Raw genomic sequence first — 19,386 nt, 5'->3', positions numbered from 1 at the left:
ATACTTCGCAATTTTGAGTTACGGCAACCACGGTGGCTGGAGGTGATACATTTAAACTTTTGATTTTCTGGGCAAGAGCATCCACTTTTGCATTAACATGATCAAGGCTACTTATCTCGTACATGCCCCCTTTTGCTTGAGGTTTTTCTACCATTGTTCGGTCGCTTCCCCACTGATAATGGTTTTTGGCCATGCTCTCGATAAGTTGATAAGCGTCAGCGTAAGGTTTATCCATAAGCGCACCACCGGCGGCGACGTCTATTGTTAACCTTATGTTGTACAAGAGACCATTATAGAAGGTATGAATTACTAACCAGTCCTCTAAACCATGGTGTGAGCAAAGTCTCATCATGTCTTTGTATCTTTCCCAAGCTTCGAAAAGAGACTCGTTATCTTTCTGTTTAAATCCATTTATCTGGGCTCTCAACATAGCTGTTTTGCTTGGAGGAAAATATCGGGCAAGAAAGACTTTCTTCAACTCATTCCATGTGGTGACTGAGTTGGAAGGAAGAGACTGAAGCCATCTTCTAGCTTTATCTCTTAACGAGAAAGGAAAAAGACGAAGTCGAATTGCCTCTGAAGTGACACCATTAGCTTTAACAGTATCAGCGTATTGGACGAATACGGATAAATGAAGGTTTGGATCCTCGGTAGGATTTCCAGAGAATTGATTCTGTTGCACTGCCTGCAACAACGAAGGTTTAAGTTCGAAGTTGTTTGCTTCGATTGCGGGTGGAGCAATACTCGAATGCGGCTCATCTTGCGATGGAGCAGCATAATCTCGAAGAGCACGAGCTGGTTCTGCCATCTCGGGTATCGGCGAAGGAAGGAGATTTTTGAGATCAGGAATTTCGATTGGAGGAAGATTGTTTGCAGCACGATACTCCCGAATTCGTCGTAAGACTCGGAGATATTGTTCAATGTCGTTGATTCGTAAGTAGTACGGTTCGCCTTGTGAGCGAGTGTGTGGCATACAAATCAACGAAAGACAAGGGAAAAATAAAAATTGCCTTAGTCTCTACAGCGTAACAGAAGAGTTACGATATCGACTAAATAAAAGTCCCCGGCAACGGCGCCAAAAACTTGATCGCGACTTTATGAGTCTATTGGGGTATTAATTGCAAGTGCACAGTCTAATCGTGTAGTTTTAAAAGATATCGATCCCACAGGGACTTAATGAATCGATATGCCGTTTTTCTAAGGTTACTTTGTAAAGCTAAGGCGGATGATACTTTGATGATTAGGGGGAAAAGTAAAACTAAAATTGGATCTAGATTAAATATCAAATAACACGGATATCGGTATGTAGTTCGTCGTAATTAGGGAATCAAGTCTTCGTTGGTTTCTTAGTTTTAAAATAAGTCTTTTTAGTAGATACTATTGATTAAAAGTCTTTTCTCAAATTCTCGCTCTGTTGAATCAGACTATGACTTTATATTAACGTACGATCTCACTATTTAGTTAAATCTAAAATCACTTTTTGAAAACAATAGAATCTATAGAAACTCTTTTTAAGAAAATAGTAACCGTTTAAACACCCTCGTCTCAAACTCTCGCTCTGTTAACTTAGATTATATGATTAAACTTAAATGCTTAACTCTCGTCCTCACATTTAACTTTTAAAAATAATTTTTGAAAATGATTAGAATTTAATTAACTTTAAAACTTGCTCTCGCCCTGATTTAAAGTTAATGTCCAATTTACACTGTCCAGTTAAAAGCTCAAACCGTCGTTCTATTGATTTTAACTTCTTTATGTCTTTTACTCTCGTACAAAAACTTTGGTGTTAACTCTGTAAATTGAGACCAGAAAAAGAGTGACTATATTTTGAAATAAATTTAAACCAACTCAGTTTCGATTCCTTTATTCCGCTTACTTTACATACCGATATCTAAATTTATTTAGCCGAACATGCTAAACAAGCCTAAACAATAATTATGCTTAAATACAGCCATATCAGACAAACAGTATAGATAAACAGCAGTACAGAGCATATATAAATTAAAACAATAAATTAATGAACCTGTAAAATTAATAGAAATCTTGGTTGTCCCCTAGCTTCGATGCTTGAACACTCCACCACAAACCGGTTGGATTTGTTCTTCACAATCTTCGATCAAACAGTAAAAATAAAAACAAGGGAATAAAATACTATGATCTAACGTAAGGTTAGATCCAGTAAAAGTTACACAATAGTTTCCGGTGTAGAAACTATTGTGAGAAAATAAATTGAATGCTTAGTAAATTAAGCTAGCAAAGAAAAGAAAATAAAATGCTAAGGAAATAAAAATGCTGAGAAAATGGAATGCTGGAAAATGTATTGCTGTAAAAACTTGCACGGCGGAAAAAGAGAGGAACCCTTCATTGGATCCCTTGAGGTCTATTTATATTCATCCATAAAGTAACAGTTTCCCAAAAGTTCCTTCAGTATGGTTTCTAACGTGTCAATGAGTCAAGCGGAGAAATAGGGGAGAAGTGCTTCTGTTACGCGCGTCAAAGGCAGAAAAATAGGAGTAGGGGTGTGACGTCTGTCACACCATGTGTTACACTGGTAACACTAAGCAGAGGGGCGTGACGCTCGTCACACCATGTGTGGCGGTCGTCACAGCGTCACAGCGTTTTTCCTTGTAGTTGTGGGCTGGGCTTTAGTGGAATGCTTTTCCTAGAGAATCCTCTTTTTGCACCCCCCCCCCCTTTTCTTTCTTTTTCACATATGCTTCAAATAATGTTACCTGAAATAAATAGAAGGAAAATACCAAGTAATATCGAATAATATAAAATAAATCGAATCAAATAATAATATAATTTAATTAAATCAAGTCCAAAAAATGTGATATAGTTTCATGTTATCAAATGTCACACGAGTAGTCGTGATTAGGCATTACTCTTTCCAATATATGCCTTAGAAGCCAAGGACCTTAGATTACCTAGCCCCTCTTGGCCTATTTTAGGACGTAGAGAGAATATCGTTCAAGTGTAAGATTTGATACAATTGTTACGCGATACTACACTCATAAGAGTCTCTCTTGAGAATATTTTTGGAATACGAGTAGTCATTTATCCGATAATATCCGAAAGATGGGATTATGACTATGGGAACCTCTTGTAGAACATGATTGTCAGATTTAACCATAGTACACTCCCTTTGGGTGGTTCTTAACCGAGACCCCATGCTCGTGACTTGCAACAAACCCTTGATTCATGGTTGATCCATTCTTGTATATCCTTAATATCAATGGAACTTGGATGTTGATAAGGTGTAAACCATAATCCACCAAAATGGATGATTGATATTAAGGATGACTTGATCCATCCCATGACCTTTGTGTGGTGTGATTTGCTTGATCCTTGAGTGTGATTGTTGCATCCATGCATCCATTCGCATCCATATCATCAACAATGAGAAAATTTTCAAGGAACTTAAGAGGTCTATTTGCAAATTTTCAGACATGGATAAGCAAAGAAGGAATACAAAGAAGTACAGTTTCAGACAACCCGACTTGAAAGAGTTAAGGAGTTTGACATCCTATGTATTAGATCCCTTGGAGTTCAAAGCTCGTCATGGGAAGCTTCTGTCTGTTCTTGCTACTCAGGTGGATGAAGGTCTGATGAGTGTGTTGGTGCAGTTCTATGATCCTTTGTACCGTTGCTTCACTTTTCCGGATTTCCAGCTTTTGCCTACGCTTGAGGAGTATGCCTATCTGGTGGGTATACCTATCCTAGATCAGTTGTCGTTCAGTGGCTTGGAGAGGGTCCCTACTTCTCAAGAGATTGTTGATCTGTTGCATATAGATGAATCTATTGTAAATGCTCATATGACTACTAAAGGTGGAATTCAAGGTCTCTCATCTGATTTCCTCATTGCTCAAGCTACTTTGTATGGGAATGCCATGAGTGAGGATGCCTTTGAGGCCATATTTGTACTTCTCATCTATGGGCTAGTGTTATTCCCTAACATCGACAACTTTGTGGATGTGAACGCTATTAGGATTTTCTCTACTCTTAATCTTGTTCCGACTCTGTTGGGTGACACTTATTTCTCTTTGCATATGAGGAATGCAAAGGGTGGTGGTACCATTATGTGTTGTTTGCCTCTGTTGTATAAGTGGTTTATTTCGCACTTGCCACAGACGCTCGCCTTCAAGGAGAACAAAGGATGTCTACGGTTGTCCACGAGACTTATGTCTCTCACTAATGATGATATCTTTTGGTATAATCGTGTATATGATGGTGTGCAGATTATTGACTCTTGTGGTGAATTCTCCAATGTGCCTCTTCTTGGTATATGTGGTGGGATTAACTACAACCTTGTTTTAGCACGTCGTCAGCTTGGGTTCCCCTTAAAGGATAAACCTAATAACATTCTGTTAGAAGGTATGTTCTTTCAAGAGGGTAAAGATTCCCAAAACTTGAAGGGCAGAATGGTCCGCGCTTGGCGCAAGCTTCATAGGAATGGAAGAAAAGAGCTTGGTCTGAAGAATTGTATTGCTTTGAAACCCTACACCTCATGGGTTAGAAGGAGAGCTTCCGAGTACCGTATGCCTTATGATTACCCGAGACCTAAACCTATGGTTATGGTTGGGCCTTCAACCCTCCCTGACCAAGGAGTAGAGGAGTTGAGAGACGAAGACCGTTCGCGTGCTTGGGTCTGTGAGCGAGAGGAGCTACTTCAGCAGCTTAGAGATAAGGATGCGTTGATAGAGTTTTTGGAGCATCGGGTTATCGATGAGCCTGATAATGTGGTGACTTCTCTTCTTCCTCAGTCTTCCAGGTTTTGGAAGAGGAAGTATGATCGACTCGCTAAGGAGAAGGCAGACATGGAGGCAGCCTATGAGAGAGAGGTGAAGAGGCTTCGTGCAGCTTATCTTCTGGTCTCGAGAGCTTTGGACGATTGCTTCTAGGGTTCCATAGGATGTTCATTTTCCTTCTCTCTTGTATTGTATTTGGTTCATAGGTACCTGAAACTCATGAAAATAAAGAGATCTCGATAAATTATGTCCAAAATGAAATACAATGGAACCGAAACGAAGTCGACATTGATGATGTTTTTGCATATAACATAGTGCTAAATGAGATAAATGGCAAAAAGGATCAGGAACCAACGTCTATAAAAATTTGTAGACAAAGTGAGGACTAGCCAAAATGGAAAGATACAATTGAAGTAGAATTAAACTCATTCTATAAAAGACAAGTTTTTGGATCTGTAGTCTGAACACCTCAAGGTGTGAAGCCAGTTGGATACAAATGGGTTTTCATATGGAAAAAAATGGAAAAAAAAATGAAATTGTGAGATATAAAGCTCGAATTGTCGCTGAATGATTTTTGCAAAGACCAGGAATTGATTTTGATGAGACATATTCACTTGTAATGGATGCAAGCACTTTTTGATATCTAATAAGCCTTGTAGAACATGAAGGGCTTAATTTGCATATGATGAATGTTGTAACAACTTATCTATATGGTTCACTTGATAGTGAAATTTATATGAAACTCCCTGAAGGGTTCAATATACCAGATGCACACAACTCTGAATCTCGAGAAAGCTACTCCATAAGATTGAACAAGTCTCTCTATAGGCTGAAACAATCATGACGAATGTGGTATAATCTTCTTAGTGAATATTTTCTTAGAGAGGAATATACAAATAACTCCATTTGCCCTTGTATTTTTATAAAAAAGATCAAGAAAGGAATTTGCAATAATAGTTGTCTATGTGGATGACATAAATAGTATTAGAACTCCTGAAGAGTTTCCAAAAGCTATGAATTGTTTAAAGAGAGAGTTTGAGATGAAGGACCTAGGAAAGACAAAATTATGTCTAGGTTTGCAAATTGAACATTTGGACAAAGGAATATTTATACATCAAGAAGGCTATATAGAAAAGGTGTTAAAACACTTCTATATGAACAAATGTCACCCATTGTCTACTTCAATGTTTGTTAGATCATTAGATGTGGAGAATGATCCTTTCAGACCTCGATAAAAGGATGAAGAATTGCTTGGTCCTGAAGTACCATATCTCAATGCAATTGGAGCACTAATGTACTTTGCTAATATACATGTCCTGATATATCATTTGTTGTCAATTTATTATCAAGATACAGTTCTTCACCTACAGGAATACATTGGGATGGAGTCAAACATTTACTTCATTACCTTAGAGGTACAATAGACATGGGTTTGTTTTATACCAAAGTATCCAGATTCGAATTATCATGTTATGCAGATGCAGGTTACTTGTCAAATCCTCATAATGGTAGATCACAAACATGTTATTTGTTTACATGTGGGGGTACAACTATTTCATGGAGATCGATGAAACAAATCATAACAGCAACATCATCTAATTATGCAGAACTTTTAGCATTACATGAGGCAAGTCGAGAATGTGTTTGGTTGAGATCCTTAATTCAACACATACGAAATACTCGTGGTTTATCTTTTGAAAAATTAAATACAACGATCATATATTAAGATAATACTACATGCATCACTCAATTGAAAGATGGTTACATTAAAGGAGACCGAATAAAACACATTTCTCTGAAGTTCTTTTTTACTCATGATCTTCAAAAGAATGGTGATATAAGCATCCAACAAATATGTTCATGTGATAATCTTGCAGACATTTTCACAAAGTCACTCCCAAGTAGAATTTTTAATCAACTAGTACAAAAGATTCGTCTTCATCGAAGAAATGATCGTTCAGCTGAGGGGGAGAAATGAAATGATATTGTACTCTTTTTCCTTCAATAGATTTTTTCTCACTGGATTTTTTTTAGTAAGGTTTTAACGAGGCATATCCTCAATGGATATTCAATGGGGAGTGTTATGAATAAAGATAAAAGTGAATGTCCATCTTTACTCTTCTTTTCATCTTTTTATTCCCTATTAATAGCTGTAATTTTTCATCTCCCTTAGGTCTTATAAATAAGATCCACATTGCAATGTAAAGTGTACTTTTAAAAAAATAATATAATATTATTTTCTCTCTTCTCACTCTCTTTAATCTCTATATTATTTTATTTAATTTTATAATATATATGTTTAAATACATCAAGTCACTTGAGATATTATTTTATTTAGTTTTATAATAAAGGGGATAGATGATTTTGGGCTACCCTATTTTCATTCTCAATTTATCCTTTAAAATATATACAATTTATTTAATTAAAAAATAAAATATTAATAAAAATTTATAATTTTTAAATATGCATAACTACAAAAGTTGGTTTTTGCAATTTTTCACAATCCTCTCAAAATGTAACTTTCATTTCAATAATAATTTCTATCATAAATGATATAAATTAAAATCAAATAAAAATTATATTTATATTTTAACGCATGTGTCGTGCCATAGTCTATGTTTAAATACATCAAGAGTGGCTCAATTATGTAAGGGAGCTCAAAAAATAAAACAAATAATTATATTGAATAATTTTTTGAATAGCTAAGTTGTTTTCAAACAAAGCATATGTGCATTATTCCTACTATTCGTAAGGATGTTCCTGTATATTGAGAGTAACGTCTGTCCGCTTTTTTTAATAAACACATATGAAAATATATGATATTATTTTATTTTATTTGATGCTAATTTTAGTTGGAAGTTAATAGTAGGAAGTTATGTGAAAGATGATAATAATAGTTTCCCTTTATTTATATATATATATATATATATATATATATATATATATATATATATATATATATATATATATATATATATATATATATATATATATATATATATATATATATATAAAGCTTGTAAGACATTACCAAACTAATCATCTTATTATAAGTCTAATTAACCAAGTAACTTGTATTTTCAAATTTTTTATTTTAAAGTAGCGTAGGATTTTTGGACTTTCATGCCAAAATATATTTGTCGGTCCAATTTGCAAGAGTAGCAAGCAAAGTTAGGTGTATTTGTATTTTCCCCCAAGAATGCAAATTGCAAGGAGAGTAAAAAAGATACTAGTAGTATAAATAGTTTGATTGATGTTATTGGTACAAAACAATGTCCTACCTAGTAAGTGAAGTGGGTCCAAACTCCTTTGACAAAGTGTTGTTTGAGTCACCGACAGAGATATCCACCCTCTAGATTTATAAACTGACACACTGTTTATGCCTCACTCACTCACGCTCCTCTAAATAGATTTAGATACTCAACAACAATGTTCACAAATTCTCATGCAAGGGTCATATGTTTGGTATCTTTGTTGTACGTAAAGCATCATTAAAGTTTAAAAACAACTCAGATGAAGCTTATTAACTGAAGATAGAAATATTTGAATCCACAAGTGTTAACAACTAAGGGGTGTAATAGAAATTTTGAAGAAAAAATGTATAAAGTTCTAAAATGTATTTGTTGCTATCGATCATAATCAAATTGGACTTGTAAAATTTAAAAGCATGAGATACCTCTCATAAAGATGGTATATTGGTCCCACTAGGGTTACAAATTCAATAACAAAGATGGTCGATAGTGACAGCAAACAACTATATGAATATGATTGTGCGAGTATATATGAATTATGTTTCTATAAGATCATAATTAACTACATATAGGTAACTACATTAGGTGTATGATTGTTATTGCATTCTACTGATTTGCTGAGTAATGTTTTCTGAAATGTCAAAATGAGATAATTTTCAAAAGGCAAAGACGGAATTTGTATTTATTTTCAAGAAGCTTTTTATGATTCATCTCATATAACATGAAAGAATTGAATATTAACCTTTAAATCTATATAAATGGTATTTGTATGTCACAATCATATTTCTCAATTATTTTGTGAATTTTTAATATGAGTGTATAGTATTTAACTTTTAAATAATAATCCAATGGTTTAAAATATGAATTTAATTAAAAATACGGATAGTGTTTACACCGTCAATTAAGACGATGGATATTTGAAATTTTTTTATTTTATTTTAACCATCTATAAAATAATGCAAACGGATGATGAATGATGATGAATGATAATGCAAACGGATGATTAATTTTAACCATCTATAAAAAAATTTTATTTTATTTTAACCATCTCTTAAAATATATATGAGATTAATTATTATTATGTATTCTTGGTGTAAACAATTTAATGTATTATTTATAAATGATTAAAATAAAAATCAATTTTTTTTCAAAATTTAATATATGTGATTAATTGATTGTGTGAAATTCTTTTACATTATTAGTGTATTTTAATTAAATTAAAGATATATTTCATTTTTAAAAACTTAATGCATGTACATATTATTTTATTTTTTAAATATTTATTTATATACAATTTAATTTTGAATCTAACCTAACTTTTTTATAGATTTAATATAATATTTAGATGCTTATTTTTAAATAATATGCTTAATTTACTTAAATTTTATATGCTACTATATACTAAGATTCTATTTATGCAAGTTAAATTGTAACAGAATTAATTTAAAATTATTGCAGTTGTTAATAGATAATGTTGTTTTGTTATACTTGAACATCATTTGTTTAAAAAGATGAATACAGTTAGCACTAACATCTAATAGCTAATTTCATAATGTTCAATATTTTTTTTATGAAAATTAGATTAATTAATATATGAGAAAAGGTTTACAAAAATTATAATAGTTTATCAATGTAATTTATATTGTGGCTAATATTTAAATAGAATTTCTTTGAAGTCGTTTCTTAATGAATTATTGTTCCCTTTAGTTATAAGATGTAAATTATAATTATAATAAACTGTATTTTCATTTCGGGCTCTTTGAGTAAAAAAAACAATGATTCTTGAAATATTTTAATGGTAATAGAAATTACAAAAATTAATGTTTGTGTCAAAAATATTAATATTTAATTGAAATATTAATTGGAATCTACACATGTTAATATTAGATTTAAAAGATGAGGATAAAAAGAATTAAAATAAAAGGATGAAAACACTATAATATAAGTGACAAAATTATACAAATTTTAAAAATATTTGAATTGCATAAAATAAAATAAAAATTAAAACCGAAGTCATGGTTAAATAGTTTTTATTAAAAAAATTAAATAAAATTTGCATATAATTTGAGTTATAAAATTTCATAGTTGAGTGAATAGAAATATGAAGGGTGATGGTAAGAAAAGTTAATAAGTGTGGAAAAAGAGGTCATTGTAATACTAATAGAAAGTTACAAAGATTTAAATGATACTGAAAAAGTGAGAATAAATAGATTTTTTTTAAATAACCATTAATTTTAATTTTAATTCCTAAATAATCTAATTTTTAAAAAAATTATCAAAATAACCACCTTTTTTATAACTGATGCTCAATTGAATTGGCGCATCCAATAAAATTATAGAGGAGGCGTCATTACCCTTGGCGCATGCTCCTAATGATGGGCAACCTAGGCGCCACATGCATTGGCACATGCTCTTAATGATGGGCAACCTAGGCGTCGCATGCATTGGTGCATGCATACACTACATAGTGTATGCGCCAATGCATGTGGCGCATGCACCTATAGTTTTTTTTAATTAATTGTTAATTTTAAAAAAAATATTGAAAATAAAAATTATATATATAAAAATAAAAAATTACACGGAATTAATAAGAAATTCAATGACCCGCACGATTGAAACGCCTCCCTGTTCTACATCCGGGTGCGTTAGTCTGTCTTTGAGGTCTCCCACAATTTTCTTGAGGTGTTTGGGGTCTTTGAGTGCTGATATGATCCAATGGTGGCTGATGTGAAGGTCCGGTGGAAGGTCTAGCGGTATTTAATATATGTGTCACCATTTTTCCCAATAGTTGTGTGTGTGTGTGGGGGGTGGGGGGGGGGGGGGGGGGGGTCTCGCCAACTGCGCTTCCTTAATTGAGTTCGGTGCCCATGTTCTCGTAGTTGGGTTGTTGTGGTTGTGTGAATTGCGGACAGTATGGTTGCCCGAATTTGGACATTGAATCGGTTTGGAAACAAATCAATGGTTTCTGGGGTGTACTATAGTCAAACAATGGTTGGGAGTTATGGTGATGGCATGTTTAGGTGGTCATTGGTGGGGGGATACGACGACATGAATTGCATGAATCATCTGAGTTATAGATTATTGTGGTGGCTGCGTGTGGTTATTGGTGGGTAGGGTTTTATTCTTGGTTTTGAGGTTGGGTGTTTGGTTGTTGGATGTATATGGTAGGTTGATGGTGTGAGGTTGGTCGTTGGGTTTGAGTGATTTGCCATTGTTCTTGGATGGGGACTTGTTGTTAGGCGTATGATGACGAAGCTAATTGGCGTGGATTAATCAAATATCTTGGCTCAGACACAAATTGTGGTGTTGTAGCCGACCTAAACCATGTCATATACTATTGAGTTGGTCTAGCACCCTGTATGACTGGTTCGTTTAAGATGTGTTGTCTTCGATTCCTCCAATGACAACACATATCTTTTGTGAAGTCTCTCCAGTCGGAATAATCCCATTGGGCATCGACTATTTTTTGATGCCAATCTTCCAAACACGTCGGAGGTTCTGGAATTTGTTGATGCATGTCGAACTGCAGTTTTACCCGATCACTCTGGTGCATCTCCACATTAGTGAACAGGATAATTGGTGTTTTTGTTGTCCAAACTGCAACATCATCATGGTTAACCTGATGATCAAGACCCAGATATGGCCTCCAGATAAACTGTACAAGAATACGACATGATTAGATGATAAATAATTTGATAATTATTTTTAAATCAAAATAGAGTTGTGTAGGAGTATTACATCGTCTAATCCAATGTGATCCAATAGATTGTGATAGACTACTATAACGTGTTTCAGACACCTGTTGTAGTTCATCCCTCTAATTGACCACCAAGATAAAAAATATTTGAAAAATATTATTTACAGTTAGTTGTAATATAAAGTCTAATTAATTAGATGGTAAAGTTTTAAACTTACTTTGTTGCAAACGGGAATATGAATGGCTTCTTGTTTACCAGGGCGAGTGATGACCTTCTTGACCAATCTCATGCTTGTAGCAAATATGCGCATGAATAAAATGTACAAGTATTTTTTTATTTTATTTTTTCATTTTTACACATCGCACTATATAGATGAGCCAAAACAGCTGAACCCCAACTATATGTGATTACCTTATTTATGTTTAGTAACAACGGTAAATACATAATATTTACCGTATTACCAGTACTTTCGGGAAATAAAAAATTACCGAATAAAATCATAATATAACACCGAGCTTTAATTATTTTTTCATACTTGGTAGATTCTTCGCTCAATGTTATACTCGCATAATATTGTTTGAGATATCCTAAATTAATACCTTGCCCACTAGCTTGACAAGATGTCTTTCCCGCAGGTTGGTCGTCACACAAAGGGGCACCCAATAATTCATTGCAAATAGAGTTATCCTGGTTAACTCTACCATTTACGACCTTACCATCGATGCGTAGACACAACAACATGTAGACGTCCTCAAGTGTGTGGTACACTCACCGAAAGGAAGGTGAAATGTGTGGGTCTCGGGTCTCCATCTCTCCAACAAAGCAAGAATAAATTTATAGTCAGCCGAGTACGAGACTATATTGAGGAGATTACCAAAACCGCATCCTTAAATTTATGGTTCTACCAAAGGATTGTGGGGTAAAAATTCATGTACAAGGCATCGAAATCATTTTGGGTCCTAGTAAAATATAAGTAATAAATAAAATAATAAGTAATATACAATAAAAACATAAATAAGAAATAAATACAAAATAAATACGAAATAAGTAAGAAGAAGTAATAACATACAAATGTCGAGATATTGTTGATTGTTCTTCGATGAGTACAATCCGTCGTTAAAGGTGAGTACAATAATCTCGCATATTGTATCACAATACAACTATACTCCATCATACAGGAAAGCTTGGATATCTAGGACAAAGGCAGTTGAAAAAGTGTATGACAATTGGGAGGAGTCTTACAAACAACTTCCAAAATACTTGGTGGCTCTTAAATAGTATGATCCAGGGACCATTGTCAAGTTGGAAACGTTGTTGGCGTATACCCCAAATAGGACTTGTGCTATTGGAAATGGAATATTCCACCGTCTCTTCTGGGCGTATCAACCATGCATAAAAGGTTTTACTTTTTGTAAACCTATTATGAAATTGATGGTACAGGGTTGTACGGGAAATATAAAGGAACATTACTGATGGCAGTGGCACAAGATGGAAACAACAACATTTTTCCAATTGCCTTTGCCCTAGTTGAAGGGGATACTGCTGAGGGATAGAGTTTTTTCCTAAGAAATCTCCAATTGCACGTTACTCCTCAACCTAACTTATGTTTGATCTCTAACCGACACCCTTCAACAGTGAGTGCATACAAAAACATTGATAATGGCTGGCAGGATCCTCCGTCGACGCATGTCTTCTGCATTAGACATATCTCTCAAACTTTTATGCGGGAGATCAAAGACAAAACGTTGCGGAAGAAGGTTGTCAACGCAGGTTACACATCAACATAACCTTCTTTCAAACACTACTGCGAAGACATTAGATTGTCAAACGCAGATGAAGTACAGTGGATCGATAGTATTCCATTAGAGAAGTGGACTAGGGCATACGACAACGGTCAATGTTAGGGCCACATGACAACAAATCTTGTGGAATCAATGAACTTTGTCTTCAAAGGCATCTGAAACCTACCTATAACCGCTTTAGTGCAGGCAACATATTTCAGGCTAGGGGTGTTTCAGACCAGACGTTCCAAATGGAGTTCAGTGTTGCAATCTAGGCAGTTGTTCAGTGATGCTTCAATGAAATTCATTAGACGCGAAGCTGCTAAAGCTAACACAGACATGGTCACGGTGTTTGACCGTACTAAAGGTTGGTACAATGTTGATGAGTCCATGGATCACAATGAAGGCATGCCGATGGGATAATACATAGTGGAACTAGATAGAGGTTGGTGCGACTGTGGAAAGTTCCAAGCCTTTCGTATGTCCTGCTCCCACGTCATTGTGGCATGTTCAAAGGTTCGAAGGGATCCATCCTACTTACTATCTAATATTTACAAAGTCATAAGACTATCCAATGTTTACAAAATTAGTTTTTCAGTTGTTGCAAAAGAGGATTATTGGCCTAAATATCAAGGGGACATCCTCTGGAACAATGAAGTTATGCGAAGAAAGAAATATGACCGCCCAAACAGCACCCGTATTCAAATTGAAATGGATACGACAAACAAAATGGTTCGATTATGTAGTTCATGTCGTCAGCTAGGTCATAATCGTACTAACTGTGCTAGTGTTGGAACGAGCATAACAAGATAATTTTACATGTACCTCTTTTGCTTTATATTAAAAACAAAATTTATTTTATATGATAAATTTGTGAGAAAATACCATCACAAACAAATACAACACATTCAACACACAACCAACACATGAACAACAACACAAACAACTACAATAGTTAAAATACCATTATTATAACTAAGCAATTACAACCATCAAAGTAATTTTGAACATATTATGCATCATCCTGTGAACGCCTCTATCAATCTTAATATCCACCATTCACGCACTTCTCCATTTTGGTTGAACGTGGACTCAAGCCATTGAATTCTTCTAATCCTTTCACCATCTGCAATTTCTCCAACGTTCGATTAAGACATTCAAACGAATCTATATTCCAAAGTCAAATCTTTTTCGGAGGCGCGACTGCTGAAAAGATTAAATCGACATTTCTCTTGTAAATGTATTCAGCCATGATTAAAGAAAATAAAATTGAAGGTGATTGAAGAAATTGAAGGTAAATGGAAGAGGTTAAGAAGTTGTGTGAAATAATATGGAGATGGGGGAGTGGTATTTATAGAAGAACCAAATCATGCATGCGCCAAAGCAGTAGGCTCCATACACACTCACACAAGCATGCACTAGTGCATGTGGCGCATATACACATGCACACATGCATGCGCCAATGCATGTGGCGCCTACATGCATTAATTTTACATGTATGCGCCAAGGGTAATGACGCCTCCTCTATAGCTTTATTGGATGTGTCAATTCAACTGGCGCATCAGTTATAAAATGTGGTTATATTGGTATGTTTTTGAAAAAGAGATTATTTAGGGATTTAAGTTGAAATTAGTGGTTATTTTAAAAAATTCTAATTAATAGAATCAAAATAAATTGGTGAATTAACTTAGAAATGAAGCAATGTTAAATAGTTTGAGGCGGATATTTGTAGTCCATTGTATTCCTCCCAGTTCGAGGAAATACATTTTATAGTTGTGCGCAAAAAATCTTTAATTTATATAAAAAAATTAAAAGAGTGAAGGCATTCCATAACGTATTAAAAATATTGATATTGCAAAGAGTTTAACATATTATTAAAACTATTTATATGATTAAATAATTTTAATTATAAAAATTTAAAGAGTGAAAGAAGAATATCATGGATATAAAAGAGATAGGAGATGAGATATAGCTTTGCAATTCTTAGTGGAACAAGACACATTTATTGTTATTATTGATTACGCATCTCAAGTTGGGTTAGCATTGATGGAATTTTAATAGTGTAATCAAAATCATAAATATGATTGTGGGACATATTATAATATGAATAATTCAATACACATGTATCTGTCATAATTGAGTCCATTTGTTTGAGTGTGAACTAAGAATGTTACTGCCCTTTTTCTGATAGAACGACTACACTTGATATCTAACCTGATGGGATAACCAGAATATATAACCACCAGATGAGGGAATGGACCTCTCAGCAGACTATCCAAAAGAATGGCTCAACCCATCACGGGTCATTCAACAATTAAGCCCAATACAATATTCATTTATTAATTATAATTAATAATTAATATAATAATTATATTTTATTTAATAATTGATTAATGGAAATCCATAATATATTTAACATTCTTTCACTTGGAGGATTTTAAATAATTATTAAAATAAAATAATTATAATGAACAAATATATCAACCATTTATCATCAAAACAATGTGAAAAAATGCAAAATTTAACAATGCATAAATTGTATCCGATAGGAAAATAAATCACATTTGTCAAATACTCACATTTTACATAATGATAATGAATATGGATTAACATAGCATAATGCAGAAATATGTAATCCAATAATGGTCTAAGCATCTGAAATGCTATAAGAGATATGATTATTAAATTGATGTCATCTCATACATATCTCATTACAATAATTAAATACAAAATCATATTCCCACTAATCCAAAACATCAAATGACTTAACTACACCCATGTTGGTTACATGCCTTTGAAAAACACCAACAATTAAGCCTTTGGTCACTAGATCCGCCAACATGTTTTCTGTGGCAAGATGTTCAATTCGAGTTTGAAATTCAAGAATTTTCTCTCTGACAAATAGATACTTAATATCAAAATGCTTTGAGAGATAAGAGCTCTTAGTGTTTCGAGAGAAATGTATAGTAGCAGAATTGTCACAATATATCACAGGTGGCATAGATATGCTTTCAACAACATTGAAGCGAGAGATTAAGTTCTTCAGTCACATAGCTTGATAAGTAACTTCATAGTAAGCTACATATTTTGTCTCCATGGTTAAGGTAGACATAAGAGTCTGTTTAACACTCTTCCACGAAATAGCTCCTCCTGCCATCATAAAAATTAAACCAGAAGTAGACTTTCGGTCGTCAGGACAATCTACAAAATCAGAATCAGAATAACCAATGACCTAAAGTTTATCATACTTCTTATAGGTCAACAAGTAATCCTTGGTTCCCTGCAAATATTGCATGACATTTTTAACGACTTTCCAATGATCCAAACATGGGCTACTCAAGTGTCTCCCTAAAACATTAACTGCATAAGCAATAGGACGAGTAAAAACTTGAGCATACATCAAACTGCCAACAGCGGAAGCATATGTGACTCTTTCCATTTCATAAGTTTCTTTATCATTTTGAGGACATTCAGATTTAAAGAGCTTATCACCCTTTTGAACAGGAACATTGCATGGGGAGCAAGACTCCATATTAAATTGCTTGAGCATCCTTTCAATATATCCTTTTTTGAGACAAACCAAGAACGCCATGTGATCTATCACGAAAAATTTGGATGCCTAAGACAACATAAGCATCACCTAGGTCCTTCATATCAAAATGGTTAGTTAACATAGATCTTGTCTCATTCAAAAGATTAACATTACTGCTAGCAAGAAGGATATCATCGACATATAACACTAATATTATGAAATCTCTCCCACTGATCTTTAAATAAATGCACTTGTCGCGTCGCGAAAAGTACAGAGTCGCCACTAGATTTTATTTATTCTAAAGAAAATGGAAATAATATCATACAAGTTTACAAACCAATACCATGCCTAAAACAATCAAGTGGCCATGATAATCCTCAAGCATAATTACACAATACAATGCAAATGGGATGGATACAATGATACACATGTTAGAAATTAGGTCTAAGGTCATACATGATTAAAATGAACCACACAAAGGAAAATGATAAATGTATCAAAGTAGAATAATGCATCAAATGATAACATACATCAAATGACACTATTAAATCAAAAAAGAAATGAATTCTAATGTACAACTAATGGCAAAATAACCACATGAACCAATTGGAAAATTAACATCTAAGACATGGAGTGATATCATGGTAAGTCATGGAATTCATACATGAATTAATATATTTTTAACCTAATCAAGACCTAGGCTAAACATGTTTATTTAATGTATTTTCAAGGTAATTAGAATTTAACATTAACATGATTAAAAAACAAATTAAAGTCTAATGGATCTAACAACTACTCATGCCAATTCTAATTGTTTTTTGATCAAAAAATTAACAACAATTAGCAAGAAAATATAAGGAAAAAAATGTCAAAAAAGAAATAACAAAAATAATAAAAATAGTAAAAGCAGGGGGAGGTTCAATCTGATTATGGTGTGCAAACGCCAAACAACCATTTCAGGGCGCAGGCCCAAATGGAAGGCCCGCATCAATTTGCCTTGTTAGGGTAGGGAGGTGAAAGGAAGTATGAGGTGCAACTAGAAGAAACGCATGGCCCCTGGGAGTTGTTGGTCCAATGCAAGAAAAGGAAGGGGGATAATGTTATGTTCAGAAGCAGGTGAAAGTGGTAGTATCATCATCATCATGAGTATTAAACTTATGCTCTTGGAGATACACAACAAAGTCATTTGATGTTATAGGCTTTCAAGCTCTCTGAGATCGTCTCAATTGAACAACTTCAGCAATGTTGCTTGGTTCAGTAACATCAATAGGCTACAGGGTATCAGTTTATTCATGCTCATCTATTTGTAGTACCAAAACTTGATCATTATTTTGAATTACAGGAATCACAACCTCATTTGGGAAAGGAACAATTGGTATAGGGAGAAAAGTACGATCTTCTTCAAGAGTAACTGGTTATGGCATAGAGACTCTACTATCCAAATCATCCTAAAAGAAAATCGCTCTATCGGATTTAATGACTCGCGCAGAATGAGAAGGAAAACAAAACCTACAACCTCTAGACCCAATGTTATATTCGATGAAGAAACCACTAACAGTCTTCATATCAAGTTTTTTCTGTTGAGGATTGTAATGTTTGACTTCAGCCTTACAACCCAAAACATGAAAATGTCTCAAACTTGGTTTCCTACCTGTTAATAGTTCATAAGGAGTCTTCGACACTGATTTACTAGGAACCTGATTAAGAATATAGACACCAGTATTCAAATAATCACCCCAAAGAAAATCAGGCAATGACGAATGACTCATCATGCACCTAACCATGTCCATAAGCGTGCGATTACGTCTCTCTGCAACTCCGTTCTGCTGAGGAGTATCTGGCATAATGTATTGAGCCTCAATGCCACATTCATCTAGAAATTTAGCAAACGGTCATGGATTTCTTCCAGTCTCATCATATCTACCATAATATTCTCCTCCTCTATCAGACCTCACACATTTGACCTTCTTTCTTGATTTCAGTTCAATGACGGCTTTAGAAGATTTGAAGGCATCCAAGGAACTAGACCTGTCTTGGAGAATTTCTATCCATCCAAATCTGGAGAAGTCATCTATGAAAGTGATAAATTACTTGTATCCACTCGTATCATTGGGTGTAATAGGTCCATACATGTCTGTGTGAATCAATTGCAGTACATCTTCACATCTATTTGCTTTTGTATTCCTGGTTTTTGCAGTGAACTTTCCTTTGAGGCAATCAACGCAAGTTTCAAAATCAAAGAAGTCAAGATTAGGCAGAATACTCTCCTTAATTAGTCTTTCAATACAAGGTCTAGAAATGTGCCATAAATGTCTATGCCACAATATCAAACTATTCTCATCTTTCCTATTACGCTTTGTCCCAACAACAGAATTA

General features: G+C 34.0%; 1 protein-coding gene and 1 non-coding gene across 2 annotated transcripts; one reads left to right on the top strand and one right to left on the bottom strand.

Moving 5' to 3' along the window:
* The first annotated feature begins 323 nt into the window (after positions 1 to 323).
* On the top strand, positions 324 to 430 carry LOC127089433 (small nucleolar RNA R71). Its single transcript, XR_007791030.1, has one exon. It is a non-coding gene; the product is annotated as a small nucleolar RNA R71 (small nucleolar RNA).
* Positions 431 to 16,524: 16,094 nt separating this feature from the next.
* LOC127080544 (secreted RxLR effector protein 161-like) lies at positions 16,525 to 17,010 on the bottom strand. The gene is made up of 2 exons (XM_051020861.1): positions 16,806 to 17,010; positions 16,525 to 16,679 (listed from the first exon to the last, which is right to left on the bottom strand). Exons 1-2 carry the CDS (start codon positions 17,008 to 17,010, stop codon positions 16,525 to 16,527), a joined length of 360 nt encoding a protein of 119 aa, XP_050876818.1.
* Between the last annotated feature and the right edge of the window lie 2,376 nt (positions 17,011 to 19,386).

Source organism: Lathyrus oleraceus, chromosome 5 (assembly GCF_024323335.1).
Source record: "Lathyrus oleraceus cultivar Zhongwan6 chromosome 5, CAAS_Psat_ZW6_1.0, whole genome shotgun sequence".
NCBI classification, from domain to species: Eukaryota; Viridiplantae; Streptophyta; class Magnoliopsida; order Fabales; family Fabaceae; genus Lathyrus; species Lathyrus oleraceus.
This window is presented reverse-complemented; position numbering and strand designations above follow the sequence as displayed.